The sequence below is a fragment of the Camelina sativa genome, chromosome 8 (genome assembly GCF_000633955.1).
Source record: "Camelina sativa cultivar DH55 chromosome 8, Cs, whole genome shotgun sequence".
Taxonomy (NCBI): domain Eukaryota; kingdom Viridiplantae; phylum Streptophyta; class Magnoliopsida; order Brassicales; family Brassicaceae; genus Camelina; species Camelina sativa.
In genome coordinates, this window is record NC_025692.1 from 4,551,948 (window position 1) to 4,577,152 (window position 25,205).

At 34.7% G+C, this 25,205-nt stretch overlaps 3 protein-coding genes and 2 long non-coding RNA genes across 10 annotated transcripts in view; 2 read left to right on the forward strand and 3 right to left on the reverse strand.

Annotated features, from left to right (window-relative positions):
* Window positions 2,333-4,513, reverse strand: LOC104706135. 2 transcript variants are annotated; one of them, XR_754414.2, is made up of 6 exons: window positions 4,151-4,513; window positions 3,455-3,584; window positions 3,266-3,319; window positions 3,102-3,147; window positions 2,891-2,985; window positions 2,333-2,741 (listed from the first exon to the last, which is right to left on the reverse strand). It is a non-coding gene; the product is annotated as an uncharacterized LOC104706135 (long non-coding RNA). The 2 variants fall into 2 exon arrangements; XR_754413.2 differs by having other exon boundaries at window positions 2,333-2,799.
* LOC104706136 lies at window positions 8,967-10,089 on the reverse strand. Its single transcript, XR_754415.1, has 3 exons — window positions 9,703-10,089; window positions 9,158-9,621; window positions 8,967-9,057 (listed from the first exon to the last, which is right to left on the reverse strand). It is a non-coding gene; the product is annotated as an uncharacterized LOC104706136 (long non-coding RNA).
* On the forward strand, window positions 16,968-17,969 carry LOC104709214. The gene has a single exon (XM_010425864.1). It carries the CDS (start codon window positions 16,968-16,970, stop codon window positions 17,967-17,969), a length of 1,002 nt encoding a protein of 333 aa, XP_010424166.1.
* LOC104706137 lies at window positions 21,927-23,567 on the forward strand. Of its 4 annotated transcripts, none has more exons than XM_010422277.2 (5): window positions 21,927-22,074; window positions 22,473-22,584; window positions 22,666-22,718; window positions 22,856-23,050; window positions 23,251-23,567. In XM_010422277.2, exons 1-5 carry the CDS (start codon window positions 22,066-22,068, stop codon window positions 23,293-23,295), a joined length of 414 nt encoding a protein of 137 aa, XP_010420579.1. In that variant the 5' UTR covers window positions 21,927-22,065; the 3' UTR covers window positions 23,296-23,567. The 4 variants fall into 4 exon arrangements, with proteins under 4 accessions (XP_010420579.1, XP_010420578.1, XP_010420577.1 ...); XM_010422276.2 differs by having other exon boundaries at window positions 21,950-22,074; window positions 22,467-22,584; XM_010422275.2 differs by having other exon boundaries at window positions 21,960-22,074; window positions 22,473-22,718.
* Window positions 24,780-25,205, reverse strand: part of LOC104706139 (putative U-box domain-containing protein 46) — a 2,209-nt gene continuing 1,783 nt past the window's right edge. Inside the window, exon 3 of one of the 2 annotated variants that reach the window (XM_010422280.2) lies at window positions 24,780-25,071. In XM_010422280.2, the coding sequence (XP_010420582.1) occupies window positions 24,918-25,071 (154 nt within the window). In that variant the 3' untranslated portion in view covers window positions 24,780-24,917. The remainder of the gene's footprint in view (window positions 25,072-25,205) is intronic. The other variant, XM_010422281.2, reaches the window with a different exon arrangement.

Below are 25,205 nucleotides of genomic sequence, written 5' to 3' on the forward strand. Positions count from 1 at the left end.
TTTTCTGCAAATGGTTAAAGTCAGATTATCTGTAAATGGCTTAGTTGTTTCTCAATCCGTATTAGTATATTATTTTAGTGTTGGATGTTGATATATACTCAGTGGATTTGATTGCTTTTAAGTTTTAACCTTAACATGTTTGATATATTTGCTAAATTGCTCTTCTCACTTCTCTGTAACTTTTCCAAGAAATGAAAAGTCACGTGTTCCTTTGATGCCATTTTGCTGAACATGAATATATCTCTATATGCTTGTCAATTTATGTCGATCAAGTTTACATTGGTTTATGTCAGGACTGTGATATGTGTTAGAGATTCGATTGAACAAAGATCTGACAGAATTCTTTTTTGTTTTGTGTAAAACATCATTGATAAGTAAATTTCAGGTTTAATTTTTAATATAATTTGTTGAGTTAACCATTTAACCATTTAACTCATTTAATTAATGAGCTTATGGGTTAATACAACTCATTTAAACAAATGAGTTGGATCAACCCATTAACTCATTCCATCTAAACTCATTAGGTAATGAGTTGATTTGAGTTGAGTTAATCATTTTGACATCCCTAATCATACCTCAAAAGCTAGGATTTTGTTACATATATTTGTCAACTAAAAAAACAAAAAAAAGTCTTGCAGAATCATTCAAAGTAGCATTTTTTAAAAGTTGTAATATTTTGAATAACACTAAATTTCAAGTAAATTTTAAATTATTTTAAATGATTTTACATAAATTTCAAATTGAATAACAAATGATTTTAAAAACACTCTAGAATCTTCTAAAATATAAGCTGAATATCCCTTAAATATCCCTTCTTAGTGATTTTATTAAACTCTTCAAAAATCTTTATAAATTAGAATCTAATACCACCCTTATTAACTGTTCGGAATCTAAACTTCTTAGTTCTGACTATTGGAAACCAGAAAAGCCCACTACGAAAGTACGAAACCCATACAATTATTTGTTTTCTTTTGTATCTCTCCTCTATAAAATATATTTTTCAAATTTTGATATTTGGATTTTGGTATGGGCCAGTCTTTTCCCTAATTGCATCTATTTATTTTATTTTGTGAAAAATTAATATATGTTATTCGCTTTGAAATTTATAACTAATCTTAGTCTCTTAGAAGGGGTATTCAACTTGTTTATTTTAGGATTTGATATAATTTTAATATTTTAGAATTTTGAAAGATTTTAGAAAATTTGATTGTGTTTTAGAGTTTTTCTATTAGAATAAAAAGAAAATGAAATATGATTCTATAAAATTCTATGAGATTCTATGAGTTTTTTTTACTAAACTTTGGATGATTTTAAAATATTTTATAACCAAAAAAAAATTCTATACAATCGCTTATATGTGTTTGTGAAGGTGCAGGAGATGAAGGACGTAACTTCAAAAAGAGGTTCCAGGTTAATTTGGGCAGCGAATGAATTGATGAACTTACCACTACCAGGTTCCTATTAACCCAACCCAACGTTGAGTTTCCTATGAGATCGGAGAAAAACAAAAAAAAGTCAGATCACAAATAAGTTGCAGAAAGATAGATGAGATATAAAAAAAATCAAACAAAGTTATTAAACAAAATTGAACAAAGCTACTAAACAAATCTTGTGAATATAGTAGTATTGATGGCGTTTGTGAAGAAATTAAACATTACTATATTCACAGCTAGAGATCATTATCAGTTTCAATCTTGGATTAAACAAAAGATTCAATCTTCGGATTAAACAAAGCTATAAAAAAATTTGTGGCACAAATTATACTGAACTAGTAATAAGGCAGAGAGAGGTTCCTTCTTCGATTTTGGATTAAACAAAGCTTTTTTTTTTTGTCACACAAGATTGCTTTCATTCAATTAAACACACCTTGATGATTCTTCAGGGAAGATTACTATCACTACAAGAAATATGCGTATTTTTAGCATACGAAAAACGCTATTTTATCGTTTTGATAACGATTTCGTAAACATTGTCTTTGCTGGTGCTATCTACTATCACTACAAGAAATATGCGTATTTTTAGTATACGAAACACACTATTTTATCTTTTTGATAACGATTTCGTAAACGTTGTCTTTGTCGGTGCTATCTTAGAATGGACACATACAATAGCGTTTTTTCTTATGCTATTAATTGTCGTTCTATAATAGCGTCACATTATCGTTATATATATTAAGATTATTAGTAGCGTTATTTATTTGACATATTATAGTTAATAGTAGCAGTATATTTGTACTATCGTTTTGTCAACTATAACTATATATTATTGCTTTAATATATTTTCCTTTTTTTGTGGCTTTAAAATTGATTTATATATATATATAGCTAAGAAATTAAATTTATAAGAACTTTATATATAGAAGACTCAAAATACCATACATATCATTCCTCAATCCTAACATTGCAACAAGTGTCTCAAAACAACCCACAAAGAGAAACAAACTTCTCCTATCGACAATCACAAATTCTATCAAAGACAATAAACTAACTACATCAAAAAAAAAAAAAATCTAAAGCTTACAGCCTTCATGAGTAGTCATCTATATGCTCCTCTTCTTGCTTAAAGAGTCCACCAGCTGATCCATAATTGATCTCTACTTCTTCTTCCCGCAAAATCCCACAACCACTTTGCTCTCCAAATGGTATACAACTGTTCTAGTTCTTTATCCATGTGAAAATCCAAATAGTGCTTCATTGTTGAAGACTTGCTCTTGTTCTTGCTACAAATTAAGAACGTATGATCTGAAACATTAAAAACCAAATGAATATGCCTTGTAAGCACCAGCATAAAAGTCATGTCCTGCAAGTGTTCATTCAGATGGAGACAATTAATTTCAGAATCAGAGTTGGAACAATCAAAGATAAAAATATAAGCAACGAAAAAGGCTTACACTTATCCTTTGGAAAGAAGCTCACTTATCTTAGGGGAAGATAGACATCTCTCACATGTCCAAACCTCTCAAAGGTCACACAAAACTCTTATGGTCTGTAAAATCAAACCAAGGAAAACAACAAAATCAGCAAACCAATGAAACCTTAAGAGACAACTGGAATTTTTAACTTAAAACCATAGAAACACCAAAATCAGCAAACCAATGGAACCTTGAGAGATCTGCAAATCCTTTATTCCACAAATCTGATACCCTTCCTGCAAATTCAAATGGAGTCTTATAATGAGTAAAGCGAGAGAAACAAAAACAAGGGTACACAAATTCATAGAAGGTTAGCCATCTGCGTCTGCAACAATTGGAATCAACAACACAAACCTATCTGGTAAGATGCAGGGAGGCTTTGTCTGGTAGCACAACTCCACCATCAACCTATCCATAAAAGCAAAGGACCAATAAGTTTTCATGGTTATTACAACAATGACATGAACTTGCAACAATTAATTGTTGACAATTGGTTTTGGTAAGTAAGAATCTCGTGTAACAAAGTGGAGCTGTAAAACTTACAAGCCATTTATTACGAGCGTATAAGACACTGTCCAACATGTTTACAAACAACAAAAAGTAACCCATTCATTCAGAAATAATCACATCCACTTTAGGAGTAGGAAGCTCTATCTCTTCAATCTTCCCTGGTCTGCAACAGCATAAATAATTGCAATTATACATGGAAGACAACAGCAAACAGCAAATCCAATAACACAAGCCAGCGCGACACAGAACACAAACAAAGAACACATTGAAACCGAGAAAGATGATACAAAGCATGCAAAGCAACATTGTCAAAAATCAATTATAGGGAAAAGGTTACCCAGACGCAAACAAAATTCATGGATGTTGAACCAGATTCAAAGAAACATCTGGTTTTTAAAAAAAAAAAAAATCGAGAAACATATCAATCAGGAAAAATAAATAAGTCTTGCTCTGTAATTTTCATCTCCGTTTTTTCTTCCCACGGCAAACGATGGGTAGTTTAGATTTCCGGCGGTTCTGAGCTTGCTCGTTTCGCAGGCATCTTAAAGACTTGGATCGACCCATCTGGTGCAGCTAAAATCAAACAAATGAGATCGGGACCTGCTCCTTTGGCCTTCGGAGATTACGAGAACAACATCGAGAGAGAGAGAAGGAAGAACAAAAAAAAAAAAAAAACTCCAATCAACCAAAATTAAAATAAAAACCCTAGATCCCCTTTCATAAACTTACTCGGCGAGATTAATAGAAAGAGACGCCTCCGCCATGCCTTGAAGAGTCACGAGATCTTCATCTGTCGCACCGCACCTTTCCCTCCTCCACCTTTTCCCCACAGCGATTACTCTGCCTCTCTAGCCTCCACGACACTCGTTGGCACTCTTTATACGGTCGATCGCACCCAGCCTTTACCACCATCGTCGACAAGCTCAAACACTTTATCGCAACTTCAGTTCGTTCTCTCTCAACTCACTCATGGCTGCTTAGCCAAAATCTTAGCTTCTCGTTACTCTTAACCCTAGGGAGAAAGAAGAAGAAGGTGTGAAGAGGATGAAGAAGAGAAGAGAAGAAGAGAAAATAAGATTTAGATTTTTTAGGGTTCTGGATTGTGAAAGAGAAATATATATATATATATATATATATATATATTTATTTTTTTTCTTTTTCGAGCCTACATTTTCTAAGTGAAGTGGGAGAAAGACTGATTTTTAGTCAAGTTTTACCAAGTGTTGGCGGAAAGAGTAATTTTTGATTCCCGCTTATCTATTTTGAGGTGTAGCGTTTAAAAAGTGCTATTATGTAGATTCATTTTTAGAATTTTATCAATGATAGCATTTGCGAAAACTGCGGTATGCTTTTTTGCTATCAATGCTCACATTTCTTGTAGTGTATTGTCCATAATCGCATCTTATCGGATTCTATCAATTGCAAGAGGAGAAGTTGGTTTTGAGAGAGAAAGAGAAGAAGCTTCAGGTTTACCGGTGGAGAAGGAGGCTGGTGATCGGCGGTGATTAGAGTTGTCAGATCGATGGAGGAGTTTATCTCTGTTTTGTTGTATTAACTGTTTTTTTTTTTAATGAAATCCTTTGAAATTCTACCTCATTAGGTATGATTTGGTACTCATATTTTTCAACTAAAACAAACAAAAGTCTTGTAGAATCATTCAAAGTAGCATTTTTAAAAAAGTTGTAATATTTTGAATAACAATAAATTTGAAGTAAGTTTTGTAAAAATCATTGATTGAATAACAAGAGATTTTAAATGATTTTAAATGATAGATTCCAAACTGAATAACATTGAATTTTAGAAGATTTTTAAAAATCATCAATTGAATAACAATTTATTTTAAGAATCCTATAAAATCCTAAAATAAACAAGTTGAATACCCCTCTTAGATGTATTTCTATATATATGGGCCAGTCTTTTTAAATGATTTAATTCGTTTTGAAATTTTTATCAATAATACTAATAATTTCTGTATGCAGAACCGCGCTAGAGGCAATCTCATCATCGGAACTAGATTATTCTTCAAAAATTTTTATCAACTTAACTGGATTATTTGTATTGGATTACATCTGAACAAAAACTTTTAAACTTAATAGTGGATTTGTTTGGATGTTTTTTTTTTGGGATAAAACATACAAAAAGAAAGCGCGTAAATCTATATATAATAGCAATCTGAATAAATGCCACCAAAAGTTGTGTCATTTCAATCGTACCTTTTGGATAATTTTCCAAAAAAATCTGTAGAAAAATTAAATTGTGTGTGTTTACGAAAAGTTGTGAATGTTCATTATAACGGTTTTTTGTAAAATTGCAACTGTTCATTGTAAAGTTGTGTTTATTCGTGAAGTGACCTTAGTGCAGTGGCAGGAGGTAAGTCCATTTGTAGAAGGCACTATCACACCCGGGATCGAGTCCCGGCTCCTACGAATGTAGGAATTTGGCTAATGGGCCGGCCAGTTGTGGCCCAATGGTTGACAAAAAAAATATATATATATATATCAGTTTTGTATCCAAAGCTTATACACGCTTACTACTCATNTATATATCTGTTTGTTTGAACTGTTTTAATTTTTTTGTCATGACACAAAATAATATAAAATTTCAATCTCAACGGTTTTTACAGCTTTCTAAATTATTCTCTAGAATTCATTTTTTTAAAAGTAAAGAAATTTCTCTAATTCTTGATTTAACAAAAGATTTTTGGAATGATGAATCTAATTTACAACTTTTAGTTAATATTAAATATAAAAATTTAATGAAAATAGCTAGAGTTTTTTTCCAAGAGTTAGATGGATTATATAGTGAGTTTTTGGATTTAACTTTTCAATATGGTAATAAAGATGTCTTTTATCTAAAAGCAGTTTATATGAGTTATGAGGTATAATCAATTGCAGACACAACAGTTGCAATTTTTCGTAATACCTTTTTGTAAAATTTTTGTTTTTATTTGTCTTTTTTAATTTAAATGGTTGTATCTGTTTATTGTAGAGTTGTGTCTTTTCACTATATTTTATTTATGTTTTTTCATCACAACTTTTTGTTCTAATAGGTGTATCTATTTAAATAGTCATATCTTTTGAACTCTCTTTATATTTTTCTATTTATCAGTAACTAACAAGTTTGTTGAAACAAATTTTCCATTTTATGTTTAACCTAAATAATTTAATATTAATATCTAATATTCAACGTTACTCTATAATCTAACTAAAATTTTAGAAATGATTATAGCAATAGAAAAATTTAATACAACTTAATATAGAATTTACAATTGCGTTTAATTATCGTAACTTTTCGTTAGAAAAATATTTAAATATATTAAAATAAAAATAACAATCTGAATAAATGCGAACAGCAGTTGCGACTTTTCGTAGTAATTTTTGTAAAAAAAAATTGTTTTTATTTGTTTTTTTTGTAAAATCAAACATTTGTTCATTTTAGAGTTGTGTCTTTTCACTATATATTATTCTTTTTTTTTCATCACAAGTTTTCGTTCTACTAGGTGTGTCTATTTAAATGGTCATGTCTTTTGAACTTTCTATATATTTGTTTTGTCATCAATAAGTAACAAATCATTGTTCATTGAAACAAATTTTCTGTTTTATGTTGAATCCAAATAATTTGAATACTAATATCTAATATTCAACGTTATAGCACTATAGAAATTTAATAAAAAATAATATATAATTTACAGTTGCATCTAATTAGTGTAATTTTCCTTAAAAACTATTTTGATATTTAAAATTTAATTTATTTTGTTTTTAAAAGTTGTGTATCTTAATTTTAATTTTTCGTTGATACAGTTTCAATCATTATTAAATATATTTTTAATTATTATTGTTTAATAGAAAGTTACATTTACTCATTACAACATTAGTTCAATATTCTCAGTTAGGATCACTTTGTCGTAATGATTTTTTTAATTGTAGCTCTTTACCATAATTCTTCATAAAGTTTCTTATATTTTTAATAATTTAAACAATGTTTTTTGCAAAGTTGCGTCTACTTTACATAATATTTTTTGTTATAATAACAGTTTATGTTTAATTTTTATGTATTCAAATTATTCTATTATATTCAAATGATTTCATAATGTATAATTTTAAATTTTAAATTTAATTTTTTTTTTCTAAAATGATTCCCCCTGCGATATTGCAGGAGTCAGATTCCTAGTTCAATATAACAACAATCCAATAAATAAAATTTTGCAACGAACTTTCCTTTTTGTATGTTTTTATATATATCTAAAATTAATCCAAAATTAATATTCAATAGACGGCACGGTACTATACAACTCCATATATATACCCCTCACGAGGTTTATTAATTCTCTCTCATTATACCATCTCGTTTTTGATTTTTTCAGACAGTTGGTTCGAGGAATTCCAGAAAGAAGAAGACGATGGCGATGGTTGAAGAGTGATACGCTGATGATGAAGAGGATGAGCTAATTGGCTTTGGATTTAATCCTTTAGATAAAGAACTCATAAGCGATTACCTTCTGCGTAAGCTTGGCTTGGACCAAGACCAACGAAACAAGATCTTCACATTAGAAGACAAGGACAACATCTACACAGAAAAGCCGTGGAAACTTAATCACACAAAGAATGATATCTTTAAACCTAACGAGTGGTTTTACTTTGTGAAACGGAACCGCAAAGTAAAAGGTTGGAAAGACACTGGAGGGTTGAAATATGTAAATGTCGTGTCGAGAAAGACCGGTAGAGTGATTGGGAAGAAGAGGAAATCTCAGCTTAAAGGTGTTCTTTCGTTATCTTAATTAATTATTATGCCACCTTTTTAAGTCAAAGGAGAGGCTCAGATCTATATATTTTTTTTGTATATTTCAATTCAAGATACAAAAGATCATTCAAGCGTTGCAAGTTTTCACAATTTCACATTTTGTTTTTCAACCTTTTCAAGGTTTTTTTATGCCACCTTTTAAGGTCAAACAAACAAATAAAAAGATATTGCTATTTAATTTCCTATGTTATTTGTATTATCTGATTGTGGTGGATTCTTCTTCATCTGAAAGATCCGATTTGTAGTAATTTGCTTTTTTTAGAATATGAAAAATTAAACCATGCAATACTCCCTCGCTAATTGGAACAGAAGTAGCACAATTTATGTTGTAAAACAGAGGAAGATGGAAAAATCTTATTAAAACGTTATGATAAGGCACGTACATCTATCCTGATTAAAAGGAAAAAAACAGATTATAATAATGTCTATACCACAACTAACAAGGCATTACCTACATTCATGTTGTGTTTTAAAATGTCTCGCAAGACTCCATAACGTGCCCATTAATATAGCAATCAACTTGTCAAATGCATGCATATACTCTTAATTATAGAAAAATGAATCATCTTCTTGGTCAAGTAACTGACATGACATCAGAATAGTGAAAATGGTGATTACTGTTCTTCTTGTCCATCTTCTCCTTCTTCACCTTGGCCTTCTCTTCTCCTCCTTGTCCTTTTTCTTCTCCTCCTTGTCTTTTTTTTTCTCCTCCTTCTCCTTCTCCTTCCTTTCCTTCTCCTCCTCCTCTTTTTTCTTCTGCTCCTCCTCATTTTTCTTCTGCTCCCTCTCCTTCTTCTTCTGTAGCTTCTTCATCGAGGCAGAACCTAAACCTGAATCTGAAGTAGCCAACAAGACGAAGAGTAAGAATGATACAGTATTTCTCTCTTGTAAGAGGAAAAGATGAGGTATACTATGGAGAAAGAAGAGAAGGATAACCTTTTTTTTTGTGGATGGAGTTGAAATGGATCCCTGAGAGATAGCTTAAATGAATGACTCTGTCGGGTTTTTTTTGAGACTTGGGCAAAACCTCAATGAATGGAGTCTGTTTGATTGATGTAATGAGTACTATTTTGAACACATACACATCAGCAGCGGCTTTTAATGTGACTTCATCTCCCCATTCGGAGTTCTTGGACATGTTCTTGACATAGTCGGAGAAGTTCATGTTATTAACAAATTCTTTGTACATCTTTGCATGAGATTTAAGCTGATGAGGAAATTAAACAGCGTCATCAATCAATCAATCAATCAATCAATCAATCATCATCATCATCATCATCGTATAAAAAAGAAAAAAAAGAAAAAAAAGAAAAAAAAGACAATCTGCAAATCAAAGTTAGGAAAAGTTTCAATTTCCATCACTTTTCATCTTTATTTCGGTGAAATCTTCCCACTCCAATCTGAAAAGCAAGGAAAAAAAAACATAAATAGTCGAGATATATCTGGCAAAAAAGTTTTGAACAAGTTTACAAGAAAAATACCTATACTCAAGTATTTCGCGATCATTAAGATCGTCCAAACACATCGATTTCGTCTGGATGTTAGCCATCTTTTAGAGTTGGGGTTCTAGTTTTAGCAAGAAAAATTAAGAACACAAAAATATTTAAAGAATAACTCTCTTATTAGCTCAGAGAAGATAACTCAAAACTTCTCACACAATCTCTCAATCTTAATCTCTCTCTAAAACTCCTTACAACTTCTGCAGACCTTAGCACTTCTTTTATATAAAACACCAAAACCAATTCCTAATAGGAATAACATTATGTCTAAATAACTCCAAAACATAAGTAACCCTTATCTCCTAAATCATAACTCGATTAGAAACCTCTTGTAAACTTCAAGCTTATACAACAGGGATTTGATCGACCTCTCCTCTCTCTCACAAAAGATTAGGGGATAGAATTTTAAGGCTATTATATGGTTCTTTTATAGACCTAACAAAAAGGAAAGTTAAGAGATGTTGAAAACAAAAAGGAAAGTTTCAGGCAGTCTTTTAAAAATTAAAAAATAAATAAATATAGTTCATTATATTATTTTGGTATGATTTTTACGAGAATTATCTTGACCAATGCTCCACGTTTTAACGCCGCCGTAAGATCCATTATCCCAAACACGTCCCCCTGGACCACACCTCGTGCATCCGGCTTGTAAACAGGCGGAGACGATGGCGTGGTTAGAGAGCCATGTACAAAGTAAACTCCAAGAGCGTCGAGAGCATTACCCGATCGTCCATGAAATCCTACGATCTTCTTTTCCCCATCCTCAATATCAAACTTTGTACCGGTGGTAATTCCAAGCAAGTTTGGACCAACCAATGGAGACTTTCTACCCTTTGACGAGGTTTGTGAATTGTGATCACCTCCGTGGCACATAGAGGCTATAGAGCCACTCCGCGGTAGTTTCCTTCACCGCTATGATGTGTTCGTCCGGATATTGAAGTACAAACTGTATAATGAATTAATCATCATTTCAGTCAAGAAGTTAACACTTCTTAACCAACCAAAAAATCAAGAAACTAAAATATACGAAATAGTTTTTTTAATTAACCGAGCTTGTCATATCGAAAATTTATGTACAAAATTAAGAATGCGAAATAATGGAATAAATGCCGCGGGAGAACCTCTTTGGGTTGTTGAGCTATTTTCCCATATTCACTTGTAACTACTTGGCCGTCTTCTCTTCACATACTCGAATTTGACGTAAGTGATACGATTGATATCTTGACCTACGTACACTTTTCTTACACCCTCTCGTACACATCGTCGTCCCATTCACGCCCTCCTTCACCACCGTAGAGTGCCAACTTCCGGTAGAGTTTGGCCATTTTGAATCTTCAAATACTGTAAAATGAAAACAAATTACTAAAATATCAAAACCCAATATTAAAGTACGTATATTTTCAAGTTTAATAATTAAGTAATGTGTCCTAGGCCGGATCTGTAATTGGTGGTACCCTATCCTATTAAAATGCAGAACAAGACAGACCAAAATGATCCAAGAATCTCATAGAGAGCAATGAACTGATGTTGGTCGATCTAATATTATTATAATATAAATCAACTGATGGTATAATATAAATTAACAAAACTCAAGTTCCAGGTGTTACTAATGAAATGCCTGCTTCAAATAGTCAGCCTGCTCCGTCTTATGTCCAACACTGGGAGCCGTTGTATTTGTATTATCTGATTGTGGTGGATTCTTCTTCATCTGAAAGATCCGATTTGTAGTAATTTGCTTTTTAGAATAAGAAAAATTAAAGGAGAATCTCACATACGGAAGAATCTTTTCATGTTTTTTGAGGAAGTCGATCTCTCACCGACGTATGAAATAGCTAGATTGATCTGACCAAAGCCTGTATAGGGCTTTAGCGTCGGCCTTGTGATTTTTTGTGGGTCTCAAACCTTACCAGAGAAAAACTTGTGGTCAATTCTGTTAAGAGTAAGATAAAGCACACTCAAACTATACCATTGAGGCATTGACCCATCTATATTTAAATCTCCCGCTTCTGACTATTGGAATTCACACCGGCCCAGCACGAAACACACAATTATTTCTTGGTTTTCATCTCCTCTATAAAAACATTGTTTTCAAAAATAGTGTTTGGATTTGTATTCTTGTATCATACAAGTTGTATGGCCCGTTTTTTCCCCCTATGTTGGCCCATGTCGTTTTTGAAAAAAAAATTAGCTTACATGGGAATACGTACTAGTGATCGATCAACAATCAGTAAAAATATATGCAAGAAAATAAAACCTTCGTTTAGTGCTCTAATATCTAGTTCGATTTCCAGATAAAAAACATATGAAATTTTCGTCTATGATAACTCTTTCATATAACTCCCAATGCACCATATTTAGAGTTTCTTAAGTTTAATATTATTACATTTCAATATTTATAGTATAATAGATAAAAATCCGTCGGATGTGCGGGTTTTTAAAATTTTGTAAATATAATTAAATTTAACAAAACTATATTAAAATTTGTTGTATGTTATTTATAATATATTTTTTTGTTTACTTTAATACACTGATTTATATCCATTTACAATTTTTTTATGTATGTTACTATTAAAAGTGTATTTTCTTACACCTAAGTATGTTACAAATATATTTTTTACCACCATCTAGGAAAATAACTATATAAAAACATTAAGCCAACAATTATATGTCTATTTATTTTCACTTATACATAGTTTATTAAATCACTAAAATTGTTGGTTCAAGAAACTTCTCAAATAAAAAGAATATTACATAGTATACTAATCAATGATGTATCATCACAATAGTGTATAACCAACCATAGAGAGAACCTCAGTTCCGCCCTCCTCCCTTATGGAGAGAATATTGCGTCTAACCTCCTCCATCGTGAAGAGAACCTTAACTCCGCCTTCCTCTCTTGAGAAGATAACCTTGCATGCGTCCAACCTCCTCCACCATGGAGACAATCTTGGCCCTGCCCTCCTCATGTGTAGAGAGAACATGTTCACGTATTTTAGCTATCTCAAAGTAGCATGCTCCAACAACCAATGAAACTAAAAGCCATTTTCCAACGTCACAAAATATTTTGGTAGTAACTAATGTTAAAATTTTCAATGTATTCGTGGAAGTGTCTTTGACACATCATGATGTAGCCTCTGTCTCCGAACTCCTATGGATCTATCAAAAACGGTTCATGGTTTTCCAACCTCCTCCACCATAAAGAGAACATTGGCTCCGCCTTCCTCCCTTGGGGAGATAACCTTGCATGCGTCTAACCTCCTCCACCATGAAGAGAACATTGGCTCTGCCCTCCTCATGTGTGAAGAGAACATGTTCACATCTTTTAGTTATCTCAAAGTGGTATGCTCCAGCAACAAATAAAACTAAAAGCCCTTTTCCAACGTCACAAAATTTTTTGATAGTAACTAATGTTAAATTTTCCAATGTATTCGTAGAAGTGTCTTTGACACATCATTATGTAGTCTCTGTCTCTGAGCTCCTATGGATCTATCAAAAACGGTTTATGGTTTTCCAATCTATCTATCTATGTTTGTCGTAAGCTCATGTTTGATTAGCCTATTTTATCCAACTATTAGGTTGATAAGGTTCTAATTATTTTTAAAAAACTGTTTAATTTTTTAATTTTTTAATTTTTTATAATTATTTTTTTACATTATTAATTTTGTTTAAACATTTTTTTATTCTTTTGTCAAAATCTTAAATCCTTGCTATTAAATATTAACTTTTACACATGTTAAAATCTTAGATTAATAACTTGATACGTGTCAAAATTCAGTTAATAGCTAACTTTCAAAACCCAACTTTATATAATAAAATATATATTAGAAAAACATACTGAACCGACGGATTGATGCACACAACTGACAAATTTGTTGGTTGAGGTATGGACTATGGAGATTGGCAGCAAAAAGGGACTTTTTAAAATGTGAACTTTGACTGTGAATCTCCCCAAAAACTCTCCCCAACTTCTTTGTCACCGTCATCGTCAAGTTACGCCAAAGTCGCCAACCATATAATTTATGACACACAACATAAACTACCATTTTTATATAGGAACACACATAAAGCAATTAAACTACTTTTTTCAAATGTAACGCCATATTCTTTTTGTTTTGATTTGTCAACAAATGTAACACCTATTCAATTATATTATTTGGTAACTGATACAACTTTCATAAAGTTGGTTAAATTAAGATTTAATTAATACTCTAGCTCACGCTTCTTGTTTCTTTCTTTTTTTTTTCTGTAACGCGTGCGTTTTAGTTTAAACATAAATCTATAGCTATTTTTTCCCTAAAGAGTCAGTAACTCAAATGGTGGGTAATATTGTTATTCAGTAGCTACAGTTTATGGGAAAAGCTTCACCATAGATCGAAAAAATTAGGACTGAACATTTTTTATTACCATTTTAACTGTGAATGATCATGGCAGACATTGTAAAAGAATAACTATGATTTAATTATGAAAAAAGTGGCTATTATTTTGGTCAAATTATCATGGCTTGTAGAGCAATTTTCGAAATTGAAATTAATAGAAAAGTAAACAAATGGATTTTGAATAGGTGTGTGTGTGTGTGAGAGTAATTTTCTAATTTTCCCATTGGGAGGAAAAATATATAGCAGCAATAAGGTCAACGACAAAGAAAAGTCAAGACTTGTTTATTTCTGAATTCTGACCGGATATCACTCCACGAGGCCAGGCTGCTGCAACCTACAACGTCTGGTTTCAGTTTGGACCAATAAATATATTTTAAATTTGTATATTCTTAAAATTAAAAATAGTGAATATAAAGATACAATTAATCAGTTTAGAGTTTAGACAATATCCAATCCAACAGCTTATAATATTTCCGATATTATTGTTGAATATGTGTATATATATATATCAAGGTCACACTCAAATGTGTTCAGAACACTGAACTGTTTACATTCATTAATGTAGGCTCATTGATTGAACATAATGGGAAACTAAAAATGATGATAACCAATAAAGAACCATCACTGATCTATGTATCATAAGAAAAAATAAAAAAAATTCAGGAATTCCATGTGAAAAGGTGGGCCGACAATATAATAGTCAATCATAACGATAGTAAGAACGTAAACATAGGGTTAGATGCGTATTCATATAACATTATGATATGCTGCTAATTGTTTTTTTTTTTTTTTGTTCTTCTTCTTATATAAAGTGGACACTTTTGTCAACAAAGAGGGTAGATTTTTTTTTAATGGGTGTGTAACGTAAAAGTAAATGTGTCTCTCACTGACAAAACCTAATTAATAAAAAGCCAGACTATAACGCGTTTCTTTCTCCTCTTTTTCTCATCTTCCGCTACACTACTCTTCGATCACTTTTGTTCGAAAACTCTAAAGAGTTTAAATCTATATGCAGTATTGTGAAAGTTATTTGTTGGGCATAATTTTATTATAATAAATAAATAAATATAATTTATTTAGTCAACACATATTTTGCTCGATAAAATCAGCATAGATAAGAGTTTATCTTATAAAAGAAAAATCTTCCTGATTGGTTCAATGAACCGAGTTCTCGCGACTGACTCTGTCAAGAGACCGAGAATCTCGTGACTGACTCTATCACGAGAACGAGAATGAGAATCTCGCGACTAACTTCGTCGATGGACCGAAAGTCACGCGACTAGATCTGTTAAGAGACCAAGAGTCTAACGACCGACTTTACTAATGGGTCAAGAGTCCCGTGACCGATCCTATTATAGATAGAGTCGGCAAGCCCAAGACAAATCCTAAGGGATTAGGGCAAAGGAGTCTCTATATAAGGAGAGCGACCTCCACGAGAGACAGGGGAGAGCAACAAATCAAGAGACCTAAAAGACAAGACACACGACTCAACTCTAGAACGCGGCTAGGGTTTATAGATTGATTCGCTGTGCCTTGAATTCTTGTATTTGAACTCGAGACTTTGATCAATAAAAACAACTATTCAACATATGTTTTTTGTTTTCGTAGTCTTTAAACGAATCGATTATTTTTGCCCAAACAGTTGGCGCTAGAAGGAGGGGCTAGAGTAATCTACGTGAGATGACGGGAAACGAAAGTGACACGACCAATGTCGAAGCGACTATCGCCGCTCAGCTGGAAGCCCTGACTGCCAGGATGAACGAGACGGTGCAGAAGCTGACGCAGATCGAGGCCAATAACGCTAGGCTACGTGAGGAGAACGCCTCATTGGTGACTGCAGGAAGAATTTTTACTGAAGCAAGCTCAAGATTTCGTGGCGTGCACGTCAGTCGGATGCAAGATCTCAATACAACTCCTGCAGCTACTCGAACGATGACCGCGACTGAAGACGGACGACTAGAGACTCCACGGGAGGAGAATAATGGAGAAAACCCTAGCATAAGGCAAACCCGCGAGAACCTTGTTCGAGAAGAAAACACGGATCAAAAACGAATCGTTAACGCGCCACACGTTACAGGAGTCGAACATGAACCACACACCATGTCAGCCGAAGCCGCTTACTTGGAAGCTATGCTTACAAAACGTTTGGGTGTAGTAGAAGCCATGATCGAACGACTGCCAGAAGTGGCTCCACCGATCCGAAAAAGCAACTTGCACTCGTATGCCAATACACCTTTTTCTGATGAAATTGCACTCACTGAGATGCCGAGAAAATTCACGTTACCAACAATGAAGATGTATGATGGAACATCCGATCCGGATGATCACATAGCACAATACAAACAACGAATGTTCACGACGGCCATCTAAAAAGAGTGCAAGGAAGCTACTATGTGCAAGGGTTTTGCTCAAGCCTAACAGGTGCAGCACTTCAGTGGTTTATCAACCTGCCAAACGGCTCGATCAACTTGTTTGGATCATTGACAAATCTCTTCGTTGAGCAATTTGCAAGTAGCAGGAACCTGGAGAAGACAGCGGATGACCTTTACGAGGTACGACAAAAGAGAGACGAGTCGTTGCGTGCCTATGTGGGACACTTCAACAAGGAAAAAGTATCGATCCCCAGTTGCAACACGTCAACTGCCATCTCCGCATTTAAAAGAGGATTGCTTCCTAACGGTGATTTGTACAAGGAACTTACCAATGCAGAACAATGGAAGATGTGCTCTCACGTGCGTGGGCGCAGATAAAGTGGGAGGAAGACTCGTCTTATTGCCAACGATGTTCACCATGATCTGATTCCTGTGTAGTGAGAAACAAAGAACAAGTAGGGATGATAAGCCTTACCAAAGACCTCGTGACGAAAACACCATGAGTGAAAGAAGGAACACGCATCGAACATTGAGCGAGGCTGACGACAGGAGGCCTAAATCGACAACATGGCCAGATATTAGTAACCTCTCGATCTCTCATACACATTTAGTCGGTGTATTGAAAGAGATGGGTGGAACCGTGAGATGGCCTCCAAAAATGAAAGCACTTGAAAATAGGCGTGACACCTCGAAGTGGTGTGAGTTCCACAACGATCATGGCCACAAAACAAAAGATTGCATCTCATTGAAGATGGAAGTGAATGAGCTGCTTAAAAAAGGTCACTTGAGGGAATACTTGTTAGATAAAACCCATAATCACATGGATGGTGAGAGCAACAAGCAAATAGCAATTGCGAACGCCCCAATTTTGCCTCCAAAACATGATCGAGTCATCAATGTTATCTCTGGAGGATCAAAGATAAGTGGGATAACTCACTCAGCTGCGAAAAGAAACACTAAAGCTGTCAAGAACTCTCAAAGCAGAGGACACGCTACAAAAGGCGATACGTCGTCATATACCATAACTTTTACGACTGATGAGAGCAGTGTACCAACCCTGCATCACGATGCTTTAGTCATACAGCTAACAGTGGCTACCTGTTTGATGAAGAGGATATTAATCGATAATGGAAGCTCAACTAACATCCTTTATATGCAAGCATATAAGGAGTTGGTTCTCGACGAAGGAGGACTGACACGAAAATCTATTCCATTAGTTGGGTTCAGTGGTGAGGTCAAGCAGAGTATTGGCGAAGTGACGCTTCCAGTGTATGCAGAGGGAGTTAACAAACACACTAAATTTTTAGTAGTAGATTGTGCTTCGGCTTATAATGCTATTATGGGACGCCCTTGGATTCACAACATGGGAGCTATTCCATCGACTCTACACCAGACTATCAAATTTCCCACCCCATGGGGAGTGAAGGAGATAGTAGGGGAACAAGAAAGTTCACGTTCATGCTATCAAACTACCTTAAAAGGTAAGGATCAACAGTTATAGCAATTACAGAGGCTACCGCTGGTACTTCATAGGGAAGAACCAGAGGTGGAACAGTTGGAGGAGATGCCATTACTCGAAGACGATCCTAACAAGCGGGTGAACATGAGTTCAAAACTAGCAGCCGACATACAAAAGAGGCTTATCGACTTCCTTCGAACCTACGGCAGCTGCTTTGAATCTTCAAACAAAACAATTGTGAAACTATTGAAGAAACGTATGGAAAAGTCTAAAAGGAAAGTGGGTAGAAGAGCTTCCAGGCATGTTGTAGGCTTACCGCACCATCACTAAGTCATCGACTTACAAAAAACTGTTTTCTCTATTGTATGGGATGGAAACAATAATGCCATGTGAAGTAGGCGTGAGTACGGCACGAACCGAGCACCCTAACTTGCAGAAAAACGAAGAGTTGATGAGTCTCGATCCACTAGACGAGAAACGAGAAGCAGCGAAAATCAAAAATTGGTGTTATCAACAGGAAGCAGCTAGAAGTTACAACAAAAATGATAGGACGCGGACATTCCAAGAGGAGACTGGGTCTTGCGACGTACTTTTCAAAATACAAGGGAACAAGGAGCTGGGAAACTCGGTCTCACCTTGGAGGTCCTTACAAGGTCATTGAAGTTCGTGGGTCAGTAGCCTATTTTGCCGAGGATTAACACTACACGTCCCATGTTATGGACAACGTTTTCAATAAAATTGGTTTTTCATTCTACAAAGCAAGTCTTGTTGTGAGTATGTTACTATCACATAAAATGTGTCACAAGCACGAGACATAAAACGTGTCACGAGCACAAGTCTTGAACGTTTCACGAGCACGAGACTTGAACGTGTCACGAGCACAAGTCTTAAACATGTCACGAGCACGAGACTTGAACGTGTTACAAGCACGAGACTTGAACGTGTTACGAGCACGAGACTTGGACGTGTCACGAGCACGAGATTTAATTGTGCCACGAGCACGAAACACAAACAATATGTCATGAGCATTGAAAAAGTAGCATGTGCGTGTCGTAGACACGAGACGTGGATCTTTGTCACGTACACGAAGATAATGTTGCGAGCATATAAGTAATGTCAATACCACATGACGTATGTAATGCCATGAGCATGTGAACAGTGCTATGAGCACAAGCACTCAAACGATGTTATGAACATTGTTATTAAGGAAATGAGCAAGTAACAGTTATGTTCCTGACTGTCACGAGCAAAAGATACAAACGATGTCATGAACATTATTATTAAAGAGCTGTGTACGCGACAGTTATAAAACACCTGGCTGTCTCGAGCACAAGACAATAGAGATGTGTCATGAACACAAGACACAAAGAATGTGTTGAGCATTGTGATTTCGAAAATAATATTGTGACTGTAATGGGCACAAGACATGAATTTGTGTCATGAACACATAAATAATGCCATGAGCATTGTTACTGCAAAAAGCGAGTGCAATGTATAAACAATATGTCACGAGCACGAGATTTAAATGTGTCGCGAACACTAACCATAAACAACGTCAAAAACATTGTTATTGAAGAACATAAAAGCACGTGACAGTTATGGAACACATGACTGTCACAAGCAAAGAACATTAAAATGTTCATAACATTGTTTATGTAAGAAGAAACACGTGACAGTTAAGGTCATGACAATTGTCGAGCACCCTACTGTCAAGAGCACAGAACATAAACAATGTCACGAATATTGTTTATTAAAGAGGAGCATGTGACAGTTACGAAACACCTCATTGTCACGACCTCAAAGATATAAGTAATATGTCATAAACATTGAAGTTCAAGAAAGAAAGCACGTGACTAGTTATGAAACACTAGGCTGTCACGCGCACAAGACAATAATTTGTGTCATAAGCGACCATGTGACTGTCGTGAGCACAAGACTCACGCCATGAGCGCATGACATGGACGATGTTATGAACACGCGACATGAATAGCGGCAGTCACATGTGACACAAATGGTAGCAGAGGCGTGCGACATGAACTATTTCTTGAGCACGTAACAACGCGTGATATAAGCGATGTCTTGAGCATACAACGCGAATCATGTCACGAGCACAAAACATTGTTATTAAATAAGCGAGCACGTGACAGTTATGGAACACCTGACTGTCACGAGCGCAAGACATGAACGATGTTGAGAACGCACGACATAAATGTCGTTAGAAGCACATGACGTGACTAATTCCCCGAGCACACGATAGAAATTGCGTCATGAGCGTAATCATGATGACAAGATGTTGAGAGCATGAAACTCACGCCATTAGCTTTTAACATGAGCAGTGTCATGAACATGTGACATGAATGGTGTTGGAGGCATGTGACATGAACAACATCGTGGACACAAAACAATCATGTGACATGGCACAAAGCAGTAGATGTGTCAACAAATAAGTATCATTTCATGTTTGTACGATGAGAATTGTAATGTAGTGGGCAAATCGCACCAAGAGAGCTCGACGTATACTCTTTTTTCAGGCACGAGATGTAAACAATGCAATGAAGAGGAGACACATGTAACGTCATGATCAAAAGACATAAACAATGTCTTGAGCCTGAGATATAAATCATGTCACGAGACAGATCATATCACGAAAGCGAGACCTAAGTTGTGTCGCACGCACAAAATATGAAATTATTTGTCACGTACATCCTCACATGTGGAGATTATCGTACGGTAAGAGAATGTTATCATATACAAGATCAATGCCATGAGCAAGTCTTATGACTGACAAGAATGTCAGAACCTACAAAATGGTCATGGCACATAGAGTCAAGTACAAAAACGATCCCAGTCATGACGTGTTAAGGACTCAACATTATCTCTACGGAGTCACTATTCGATAAAGCTGCTATGGTCACGTCATAAGCCATTACAGATTATTTCAAAAGGTACATGACTTTGAGATTTTGTTGGCTGGAAAAATAATACAATTGTTTTTAACTACTCTCTAAATTCTTACTAAGAAAATAGAGAGTGGGGGGCTAACTGTTGGGCATAATTTTATCATCATAAATAAATAAATATAATTTATTTAGTCAACGCATATTTTGCTGGATAAAATCAGCATAGATAAGAGTTTATCTTATAAAAGGAAAATCTTCTTGATTGGTTCAATGAACCGAGTTCTCGCGACTGACTCTGTCAAGAGACCGAGAATCTCGCGACTAACTTCGTCGATGGACCGAAAGTCACGCGACTAGATCTGTTAAGAGACCAAGAGTCTAACGACCGACTTTACTAATGGGCCAAGAGTCCCGTGACCGACCCTATCATAGATACAGTCGGCAAGCCCAAGACAAATCCTAAGGGATTAGGGCAAAGGAGTCTCTATATAAGGAGAGCGACCTCCACGAGAGACAGGGGAGAGCAACAAATCAAGAGACCTAAAACACAAGACACACGACTCAACTCTAGAACGCGGCTAGGATTTATAGATTGATTCGATATGCCTTGAATTCTTGTATTTGAGCTCGAGACTTTGATCAATAAAAACAACTATTCAACATTTGTTTCTTGTTTCCGTAGTGTTTAAACGTATCGATTATTTTTGCCCAAACATTATTTATCAATCAAGTTTTTTTTAAATTTTGGATCCCACAAAAATCAGTAAAATGGTGGTTATAATAAGCTAACTGTAAATTCAAATTATTTATGTAAATTTATTATGTTTACAATTTTAAATAAAAAATGTAAAAACCTATTGTGTACATTGGATTTTCTTATAAAGGTGACCTAGTAAAGTGGATTGAACTGAACTAAAACTATAACACATAAACTTTGGAAACGTAAGAACCTGAATTCAAGATCTATCCAATTGATTTTTCTCTCCCCAAGCAAACCAACTTAGAAGATATTCTACTCTAACAATATGTATTTATAATAAGATATTATAAAAATAAAATTGTGTCTATCTATATCCTAGTTGACTGTTTAGACTTTTAGAGTAAGGCCAATTTCTTCTTTGCCTACATACCCCACTTCTATTATAAAAGACAGTAACCTTTCTGGAGATCAGTCTTTCTTATTTTGTGTGTTAGTGCGTTGAGAGATAGAGAGAAGGAGATAGAGAAAAGAAATCGCCATGGCTCATGTAAGTGATCTTCTTTCATCCTTTCTCCTTGTTTTTTCTGTCGTCGTTTCTAACATTCTAAAAGCCCCCTCTCTTTTTAGTAAATCGTTTTATATCTTCATCAAGATCGTCAAAACCTGCCTAAAAGTGTCTTCCCCATCTCTCTCTTACTTGGAATCCACATTCATAGATACACTGTGCCAAACTAAGTCACGTGTTTAGCTCATCATACCCTTACATCCTTTGCTGTTTCTTGAATCTTGAATCCCTGTGGGTTCTTGATTCCCCTAATTCTTGTTCTTGATTATCGATTCTTTGAGTTGTCAAGGGTTCTTGAGTCTTCTATATGGGTTCTTGATTAGAGATTAAGCATATTTTTTTGTACTAATAATAAATTTGGATGACATAAATAGGGACAGGGGAGATATGATAATTACAAGAAGAAAAGTGGACAGATTCCGCGGTTTGGAGAATGGGATGAAGCAAATGAGATGCCAATAACACAATACTTTGAGAATCCAAGACAAGCTGGTCTGCTTCGTCACCATAATTACACCACAACTTCTTCTTCTTCCACTACCACTTCATCTTCATCTTCTTCTTCTTCTGCAGAAGCCCTAAAGCTTGCTTCTCACCGTCCACGTCACCACCATCCTTCAAGACAGGTTCATTCACTTAATCATCTTTATTTTATCTTTCTTGATTATATAAATAATTATACTAATATTTAATTAACTCGATAAATGTAATTATCTAAAGTCTAAAGAACGCGTTATTGTTTGGTGGTAATGACTTGCCGTAGACGGCGGGGACGAGGGAGAAAAGAGGACCACAAAGGCGTGTGCGTGACGTGAGTGCACAGACAGACAAGTATTACATTGACGTCAACGGAGTCAAGCAGTTTCAAAACGACGTCGCTCGCATTTCAAAGCCACCTAAGCCAGTTGATGAAGATCTCTACAAGATTCCTCCTGAACTTATCAATTCTTCAACAAGGGTATATACTGCACCATATCACACATAACTTTTTCTTAATACTAGTTAAACAAAAAGAAGATATCATGGCACAAAATGTCGTCTAAAAGATTATTTGTTATCTTATCAGAAATTTCCTATTTTAAATCACTTTTTCAGTTATCCTTTACTTTACGTTATTTCTAAAAAGAACTATCTATATATAAAATTTTGGTGTTGCAGAAGAGAAGGCCTAGCTTTTTAGCTTGTTTGGTTCCATGCGCATGAATTGAAAAGGAAGAACCAAGGGAAGGAGAAGAAAAAAAAGTAGGATCTTGAATGAATAATGTAATTTGTTTTGTTTGTTTTTTTGTTGTTTAAAATTTTCATTTAATATACATATATGATATATACGTGGATTGGCAGAAAAAAAAGAAGAAGAAGAGAGAGCACACTAATGGTCTATAGAAAAAAAGAGGCACAAAGTAACATCATAGTAGTCCTTTGTCTCTTATTGCATATCTATCTACTTTATAAGATTTTCTCTCGTTCTTTTGTCACGTAACGTACGTTCTCAACAATTTTGGTGTGTGTTATTTGTAAGAGAGTTTTAATGAGAACTACATCTTTAATTGAAACCCATAGATTGATTGAGTAAAAGAAAACTACACTCCCAAAAAAAAACGATTTAACCCAATTTTATTCTTTTCTAGTATGCCTTACTAGTTCATCAAATTTACCAAATTCACAACAAGACATTACAGTCGATGTGTAGTCATAGTCTAACGTATATAATTACATAAGTTCATGAAATAAAATCATTGTAAAAGTAACAATAAATGTACCGTAGTAAATCATTGATGGTTGTTGATCGAACTACTGTAACAATAACTATTCTTTGGGCTTAAAGGTGAAAAAGAAGATCCAAAACAAAGAAGTAACAAATCACATTACGAGTAACAAAAGTCATTTGGTAGATGGCCTAACCAACCCCACTATATATTATCTCTTGAAGTCAAATATCACTTATGTCACTTTTGATTTTTGATTATCCCGTGACCCGAATTTATGAGAGAGAGCCTATCGTGTTAATCAAACTGTGGGTAACATTATTCTTTTTTTAATACTACTATAGTTTTTGAATACTATAGAATATGTAATATGTTTTGTATACATACGCCTGTTGAACAACGGTGTATAATAAGAAACAAGTGATGGGTGATGTGATTGGTGAATGTGGTCTTGCTATAAAGTCATCACATTGATTTGATTCTCCATGTTACATCACCCTTCGTCTTTTTTTGTTTTTTTTTCCTTTTCCAATTTTATCCCACATTATCTCCAACCAATTACCACCGACGCCCTTGTCAAGTTTCTTAAACACGATAGGTTTAACCCCACCACAATTACCTTTTCACCAAGTAATCAATCAATCTTGTGAAACAAAGTACATTAATTATTTTTAACCGTCGAATAAATTACATGTTATACATTTGTTTGTTACTTTCGGTTGATTGGACTGGACTCGACTTAGCCATACCATACATATGAGGAGACTATGACCGGCCATATAACCCGCCGTGTATTGTTACATTCCTAAGCCAAGCCACCCATTCAGTTGACCTATATTCGACATATGTACTTTTACTACCATTATAACTAACATTCACCACAAAAAGACCAAACTCTGCTTTTGTAATCCTGAATTCACGATCGTGAAATCAGAGAGTCAATTAAGAGTAAGAAGAGTTAAGAAGAAAAATCAGAGAGACTATATACACCTTTTCCTTCTATATTTTAACTTCTACACTTTCTATGATTATTTACTATCAATTTTTTGATCGGTAAGGTAAGAAGAGTCAAGTTTGCAGCAAAACTATTTACGTATTAACAAGACCTGATTCTTTCCTTCATGCCCTCTGTGGCTCTTTACCAGTAACGAATCTCTTAATCCACTGTAAAATCCCTTGTGCTTTTCTCACAGCACGAACTGATCCTTGCTTCGCAAGTTTCGTAAACGTCCCGTGTTGATTCTCCTCTTCTCCCACCACTTTCAGTCTGAACCTGTCTCTGTTTCTATCACACATGTTGAAGACGATCACTACAGCGTTCTCACCATTCAGCAAGCTACTCGGTTTCCTCAAGATACTGAACAGATCATAGATAAACCCTAGATGATCCATTTCCTCAATAGCCCC